Consider the following 8,673-nt stretch of genomic DNA (forward strand, 5'->3'; position numbering starts at 1 on the left):
AATGCAAAAAGAAAACGTTCAAATATGACGCGCATAAGAGTCGAAATTACAAACATTTGAATTTTATTTTTAATTAGTGATTTTTTTTATTTTAAATCTGTTAAAACTAATTTAGGCTATGCGATGTAATAGTGTCAGTGCTTTTATTAATCACAATTAAAATTATTAATCAGAAGATCAAAATAATTCACCATATATTAATGACACAAAGCCTTCACGACCATAAAATAAGAGCAGCGCAGTTTATTAATCTGAATTAATCTAATTAATTAATCTGAAAGACATGCTACTTACTTGATCCGACGGCGAGTGACCCGAGAATAAAACCAGACACAAAAAAGATCTACAGTAGCTACGTGATGTTACCGAGCACTGAACAATGATGGACTTGATCTTAAAAACGTTCATCTGAACGATGCGGGAGTTTGTGGCGGGTTCAGGTTTCGGTAATTGCGTTACATCTCGCTTTTGCGCAGTTTTTTTGCGTCTGATCGTGTTGTAGATCTACTTTGTCATCAGCTCGCATTTAGTCGTCACTGTCATTTAAAGGGTCACTGATATCTTTTCACACAGGGCTGCAGCTCTCCTCGGGTGTTTAAGGGTTAACGGGTTACGCGTTCTGGGTGTTCTGTAATCTGTGGACGCTCCCCGCAGCCAATCAGAAGTTGGGACGGGTGTCTGTCTGGCCAATGGGAGTGCGCTGAGGGTCAGTGTCAGCCGCAGGTGAAGTGTACAGTAGCGCTGTGTTCGTTCACACTCGCGTTCTGGCGACGTGGACGCGCATCACCGATCTCCCCTTCACGCGCGCCGCGATGCGAGCGAGCTGCCGCCTCGGGGCTCAATCTCCATCTGACCCGGATCTGGAGCTCCTAACCCCGTCGCTTTACAATCAACAGTGACTTCTCCTGCCGAGGATGGCTGTGCGCAGTAACTCTCTGATGCCGTTCTCCATTCAAGCCATCCTGAACCGAAAAGACGAGTCTCGACACTTGAACGATCTGGAGGTTTGTTTCTCAAAAAGCGCTTGCTGGAAGATCTTCGGTGGCATGGATGAACCGGACAGGAGCGACGAGAGAGAGCACAAGAACTACGACTCGGACTCCGGGATGAGCGAGGACACCGACAGTAAAGCGCAGATCGACGCAAAGCCCGAGAAAGACGCAGATTTAGCGGAAGACACGGACCCGGAGTCCACGGCGGAGCACTGCGGAGCCCGGGAGCGTGTGTCCGGTGAGTAAACACGTCTGATTTGAGTTTAGAAACTCTTGAGCTCCATCAACAACTCAGCGAACCGTTCAAGTATCAGCTTGATCAAAAACATTATCGGAGAAACAATGAAGAATCATGGCACCATGCAGAAAGTACTTTGCACGTCTTTATATGTAGGCCTGTCGTAGACTTGTTTGTTTATTGCACATGTACCATAACAATACTAAGATATTCTGTTATGCGCTTTGCAATACTTTAAAAAAACTTAATCGTAGAAACGCTCAAGATTCCATATCAAAAATAAAAATAGCACTGCTATCCACACTTTTTTTTCTTTCTAAGCATATAGATTATCACACAATGTAATCCCACAGTATGAACTTCAGAAAGAGTTATAGGCCCGTGTAAAGCGCCCGAGGTAACGCGTGTGGGTTGTTTTGCAGACTGCACCGGCGCCGAGGAGAAGAGCAGCGATCAGCCCAAGCAGCGGAAGAAGCGCTCGCGCGCCGCGTTCTCTCACGCGCAGGTGTTCGAGCTCGAGCGTCGCTTCAATCACCAGCGCTATCTGTCGGGACCGGAGCGCGCGGACCTCGCCGCCTCCCTCAAACTCACCGAGACGCAGGTCAAGATCTGGTTCCAGAACCGACGGTACAAGACCAAGCGACGCCAGATGGCCGCCGATCTGCTGGCCTCGGCCCCGGCGGCGAAGAAGGTGGCCGTGAAGGTGCTGGTCCGGGACGACCGGAGACAATACAGCCCCGGAGAACTACTGCGACCGCCGCTGCTCTCCCTGCAGCCGCCCTATTACTACCCGTACACGTACTGCCTGCCCGCCTGGAGCCTGTCCTCCTGCTCCGGGAGCCAGTGACACCGGGACTCACGAATATTTATTCTCCTAAAGACAGTGGTTTACTGAACACACCGACCGAGGAGCCAAAACCGGGAGATTTACGGCCGAAGCTGCCAGGACTACACCCGTTTTACTCCGTTTAACACCGCATTAGGATGTGATCTCCGAATGTGTCGGGTTTAAGCAAAACATTGTTTCTTCTGAATCTGCTCGGAAACAGCACTTGATGTCGTTACTGCGCGCGCTCGGTAACGGTAAGACTGGCACTTTCCCCCGCAATACAAACGATCACAATCAGAGACCGACACTGCTCCGGTGGACTCCAGGACCCTCTCAACCTTTATTCCACATGTATGTTTTCATATTAGTGTAACGAGTTTTGTTTAATGAAAAAGAAACATTAAAACATATGAAGCATAATTCCAGTCGTGTTTCTCGTGTTTTATGAGATCCTCAAAGTAAAGCAGGAAATGAATGCTCCGTGACACGAGCCACTGGAGTCCCTAAATTACTGAGAAACAGCCAGGGAGAGCCCAAACCCGCCCTGTGTGGCCAGATAAGTGTGTTCATTAATATTTCAGACCCGCGTAAAAAGCTTCTCTTCGTTTGTTAATATTTACTGAAGACGGAGAAGAAGAAACTTCGGATTAATTCGTGTCCGCGATAAAAGATTCGAAACCGTGCAAACAATAAGATCAACGAATATAATCAAACATCACCTTCAGTCATGCTAATTATAATAATACTAATAAATGGAGCGGGTTTATGATTTAATGTTATATTTTATCGCGTTTCAAACACTCGCGAGTCTCTCAATAACTATGACAGTAAATATGTGTGAATATAAATGTGTCAATTACACTTCAATAATAAAATATATATTATGTGTAAATACATTTCGCTTGGATGATTGCTTGTTCTGGCACAGTGAATTGTTTACGAAATTGTTGTTATTAAAATATACTCTCTTATGCAATGTAATACACCCAATATTTTAAGCGTTTGCTTTATAGAAAAAAAAATCCGATATAAAAGATACTGTGAAATGGGCTCTGTGGTGTTAATTGCATTCTAATGAAGAGACAAGCAGCTGTTAGACTCCATCACTCTTCAGATATTAAGACTGTGATTGACAGACAGAGATGATCGGGTCAGGACGGGCTTTGTCTTCAGTATGTTCAGGAGAAATGCGCGTTCACGTGAAGAGCTGGTGTGTGTCGGGATTGTGAAGGGAACATCAGATTTACTCACACTGTGTTTTTGTTTTTCAATTTAGTGTTTGGGCTCAAATTAGGTTTTGTGTGGAGAAATAAAAACATAAAAAACATCTCATTATTGAGTCTTGATGTATATGCCAAACGTCAGTAAAGACATTCTTTTCACAAAAAAATAAAATAATAATAATAGTTTGTCACCAGGCTACAAGGACCTGGCTATAAATTAAATGAAATAAGAAATAAGGTCACATGAGGCCTGTGTGTTTAATATCGCTTTATAAACACCGAAGAATCATCACAATTCATCCCGTTTCCTTTGTTGGCAGTTTTCAGGTGGAAAGTTGGATTTTAATAACAGACTTACGTTGAATGCTGGAAAATGTGAGGCATATTTGACATTAATCTTGACATTAATAACTTGCTGTTGGTTTTGAATCCATTGATGCCAACGAGAGGTTATTCTGAGGCCTATAGAGAAACTCCAGCAGTTTCAGAAAAATACAAAAGTACAGTTGCATTCTCAACAGGAGTATTTTCCATAAGTGTGTGTGTGTTTTGGGTTGGAATGGGCCGGTGCATTGCACTGGAGACTATTTGTTGAGTCATTTAGAAACTTTGGCACCTCGCTGCTTTAATTTTTATTATTATCTCATTTATTTATTTATAATGCAGTTGTTTCAGCTTGCGTTTTTGAGCTAGTTATTTAATCTTACTTGAGGGCAAAATAAACAGGCAATATATTCTTGTTGTGTGGAAAATGTATAAATAGGTCTATATAATTTTTTCCACAATTTTTTTTTTATTAAATTACAAAATTATTTTTTTAAGGGGAGGAAGACCTTGAATTGATGGTCGATGTTTTGCAGTGATCTCTCAGCGAGCGCGTGCATGTGCTGAGAGTGATGCATCCAGAGAAGAGCACGAGCATTCACATTCTTCAGCATAAATGCAGCGAGTCCGACGGTTCAACTTTCCGGGAAAATGTGTGTAATGACCAAGAAAAAAGAGAGAAGAGGGAGCAGGGCCTTAAGCTTTAGTCTCAAGCACACACGGACTGCAAATCATTCGCAGATGGAGCTATATTACTCTCCAAACGCGATTGATCACACGCGCACTCACAAAATAAACTTAGTCTCTTTAGATTAATGTTTCATTGCAAGCTTTTTATTTCGATTTATTTGTTTGCAGACAACCAGTGCACCGACGCTTTTCTGTGACGCCATGACGTCTGACCCGAGATGATTCGAATTGAAGTGTGCACGGAGTTCTGACGTCGTTATTGGATCGTGTGTTGTGTGTTCAGTGTTTCCCGCGTGTCATTTGTCATCTTTAGTCCACTAGTCGATATTTTGACAGGATTTGCGACTTTAATACGGCCTTCAGATTTCAGTGCATAAGTAGTTTTTTACTCTCCCGTGAATGCCTGTATAGTTTAGCTCAAATTTTGGATGTCAAGGACAATTTCTTTATACACGCTAATAGAGCGCGCCTGTCACACATAATGGCGCGTAATCAGGGCAATCATTTTCCCGCGCAGAGACATGAGCCAGTTGTTGTTCTAGATCCAGTTTCACGTTTAATGAAAGAAAATTGTCATTTCAGACACTGCAGTCACAATCGTCCACCTGCGAGGCGTTCATGCATCTCCCAACTGAGTGATGCTCGACTCTCAGGCATCGGATCTTCGGGAGTCCCGCAGATAAAGTGCGTGATGTGAAGCAGATGTCTCGCGCGTGAATGCTCAGCAGGTGCGCGCGCGTTTAACCTCGCGCCTCCAGCAGTTAACACGTCACAGCATCACTTTAATTATCACGTCTAATCATCATGTCCAATTACACTCCAGGTTGACTTTTGCCGCGTTTCTGCGATAAATTGAGTATTTAGGAGCGTGTCGAAAACTGAACAGGAAGATGCTTTGAAAGTTCTCTGGCTTTTAAATAAAAATACAGATCAGATGAGAAGTCGCTTTACAATTTTACAAACTATTTATTGTAATTATTGTAGTTGTCTAAGATTTAATGTCTTGCATATAAAGCTTTACAATAATTTAAAATAATACACTAGTCTTTTATTATTAGTAGTAGTAGTATTGTTGTTGTCTAAAATTAAATGTAGCTAGGTAATGAAAATTATGCTTTCAAATAATTTAAAACAATACATTATTATTATTATTATTTTAGTCTAGGTATTCAAAAATGCTATTCCCAGCATGCCTAGTAACAATTTTAAATAATACACTCGGCTTAATAATAATTCATAATAAAATTTTTATCTAGCTATATTTCTCTGTTTTGCTCTCTCTCTCTCTCTGTGTGTGTGTTTCTAGATTTGTGGTAACAACTAAGCTTATAAGACATATAATAATAACTTTGGTTGGGCAAAATGAGACGTTAATACTCAGCTACATAAATAAAAAGCGTTTGTGTAGATTAATCTGATTTTAGAAGCCTATTTTTTTTTAACTCAGATCTCTCGTGTGTCAGCATTTATGCTCTCAGGCTTATTTATGCATCTGTTTGTTAATTAAACTGTTATGTCCCTTTATTTAATGCAAACGTATTATTATTACTAAATATCTGCTATTGCATTACTTATTCACGGTAGGCGTGCACGTGCACATGTTGTATGAGGCCTGTCACGTGACGCGCGCAGTCGGATAATATTCTTTCTTTAAATTTGCAACTAATAAAAATGCATAGCTTTTATTTCCGTCCGTTGTCTCGGATAAACTCTGAAAGCTGGCGAATATCGCTCGAGCTGCTGGAGTGTGATTGTTAATGTCCCGGTGATTTATTTCGGTCAGATCCCGGAGCTCCGTCAGGTCCAGCCTCTCCGTGACTCTCCGACAGCAGATGGATGTTCTTCTCTGATTGTGTGAGTAAAGCTGAGTGTGCTGTTGTCTGTTTTCAGATGATAATAGATGATATTTGATCTCTGGGGTGGAGAAATCTGTGAAAAGATGATTCTGAAACTGGAGTTAAGCTCAAATAAACGCGTGCAGTTTGCGGTTTATTTTTATTTGTAGGCTACTTTAACTGATTTAAATGAGGTGGACTTACTCATCACAGTTAAATCAGACTTTTACAGATTAACTTAATCACGTTTCAGGTGGGACATGAAAAGAGGAACTGTGTGTGTGTGTGTGTGTGTGTTTCATATGACACCCGACACACCCAGTGATCACACAATACATAAGGTGCTAGTCTCTCTCTTTCTTTCTTTTTGTAAGTTATTTCATGTTTTATGTAAATACTGTTGTTGGCCCTAAACTCTCACCATAAGAGATTTTTAATATAAAAACGAAACTTTTTTTTCTAGATTATGTAAATAATGTCCCTATTGCATTCTTGTTTCTTCCAGATCACTTCTGGACAAACTCATTCTAAAGTACACCTACAATTACCTTAATAATAATAATAATAATAATAATAATAATAATAATAATAATAATAATGTTGAAATGTTTGTACATGGTAATGTCTGAATTTTAAGTTACTAAGATGTTTAAGATATGTGAGCTTCACAGTTTATTATAATTAAGTTAAACTTTAAAGTTTGTAATTATTTTATTTTTATTTTTTTCTTTTGTGAATGAAAATCTCCATCTTTCTCACATTCAGAGTTGCAGATATATAATTAATTCTGTCCAATAATCAAATGCACTGTTATCAAAAACACTCACTTTTAATATTTCTTATAGTTTTATTCAATGTATTCATAAATCTGTTGATTGAGTGAATTATTTGATCAAAACCAAAAATCTGCTTCTCTTTATGTCTTTTCTGGCTCAAATATTTTAACTTGTTTAAATCAATACGAAGTTTAAAATACCAAAAGACTTCATGGTTATAGAATGTTTTATTAAAGATTAAAATGTGGAGGTAATAAAAAAAATACAAATATAAATAAAAAAGATGTGAGTTTTTATTGTTTCTTCATAAGATTTTAAAGTTAGAGTACAGGAGAGGGGTTATTCAGACTGTTTAAGAACTGTTCACTGAAAGCCTTTGTTTGGGGAACTGGAAATTGTTCTTAAAGCAACGCGGTGCACTTATTCATTTATTAATTATGAATGCTGAGATCAGGGGCGTAGCAAGCTTTTCAAAAGTGTGGGGGATGGATGTGGTTTGTTTATAAACAATAAAAATGATGAACACATTGACAGAGGGGTACAAAATGCAGGGCTTAAAATTCTCTGGCACTGTGCGGGATTTCCGGCTTGCATTGTTTGGCTGGAAAAAAAAAAAAAATCCTACATTAAAAAAAAAAAAGAAAAAAAAATCAGAAAAGGAGAGAAAAAAACGCCCACACAAAGCTTTTTCTCTGGTGGTATAAATAATGTAACAATTTACTGTTTTTAAACATTAAAATAATATACACTTTAATTTCATAGTTCTTCAACAGGTATGCAAACAATATCCCAATAATAGCAATTAGCATTAGTCTAAAAAACGAAATATAATACCGAAAACACTCGACATGTCAACAAAACGATTAACAGAACATCTTCCCAAACACATATCAAGCTTATTTAAAAACCTCTAAAGCATAAACACTCATTCAAAGTACCTGGAAAAGGGAGATGTAAATAACCATAAGTTCCCGCCTCCTCAGCACGAGCTGACCGATAACACTCCAAGAGAGGCGGGACTTAAGGCAGAACAGCCAATCATCAGCCGATCACACTCAAAGTCGGTGTCAAGTTTGAGAGGGAGGGGGAGGAGGCAGCAGACGCGGCGAGCGCAGACACAGAGCGGTCAGAGAAACGGAGGAACGACTGTAGTAAGGCGTTTGTGCAAAACTGCGGAAAAACTGCAGAAAATGTGCGGGTGTCGAACCCTCTCAACGGGAAAAGTGTGGGTGTTAAAACCCCCACATCCCCCACGGGTGCGACGCCCCTGGCTGAGATGCATTTTCAACACTTTTCATCTGTATTAGTAGTTCAAATCCTGTTTCAGTTGTTTGTCATGAAGTGCTCTCTAAACTGAGATTATGGGGAAATGTTCCAATATTGTTTTAACATGCAGAAGATTGATTTCTGCTCATTCAGTGGATGAAGATAATGAAAATGAAGATTCTTATGTGGAAAATGTGTTAATCTTTGAAGAAGTTTGGTGTTTTAAAGAAATGTTAGGCAAAATAAGTGATGGTTGTTTAGAAAAATTGTATATATTTTTTTTTATTTGTGTAAATGATTATGTAATCTCTCTCTCTCTCAAATCAAATCCAATTCAAAATTGCTTCATTGGCATGAATGTAACTGATACAATATTGCCAAAGCCTAGTATACATATGCAATATATATATATATATATATATATATATTAATATAACAATAATAATTTTTTTAACATCACAGTAATGGAACTAAATATTATAACATCTTAGAATATTAAA

The 8,673-nt window shown here is 39.2% G+C and overlaps 1 protein-coding gene across 1 annotated transcript; it reads left to right on the forward strand.

Annotated features, from left to right (window-relative positions):
- Positions 1–280: 280 nt before the first annotated feature.
- On the forward strand, positions 281–2,926 carry nkx3-2 (NK3 homeobox 2). Its single transcript, XM_026225786.1, has 2 exons — positions 281–1,230; positions 1,653–2,926. The coding sequence occupies exons 1-2, from the start codon at positions 915–917 to the stop codon at positions 2,075–2,077; spliced, it is 741 nt and encodes a 246-aa protein (XP_026081571.1). The 5' UTR covers positions 281–914; the 3' UTR covers positions 2,078–2,926.
- Positions 2,927–8,673: the final 5,747 nt, after the last annotated feature.

Source organism: Carassius auratus, chromosome 39, assembly GCF_003368295.1.
Source record: "Carassius auratus strain Wakin chromosome 39, ASM336829v1, whole genome shotgun sequence".
Lineage (NCBI taxonomy): Eukaryota > Metazoa > Chordata > Actinopteri > Cypriniformes > Cyprinidae > Carassius > Carassius auratus.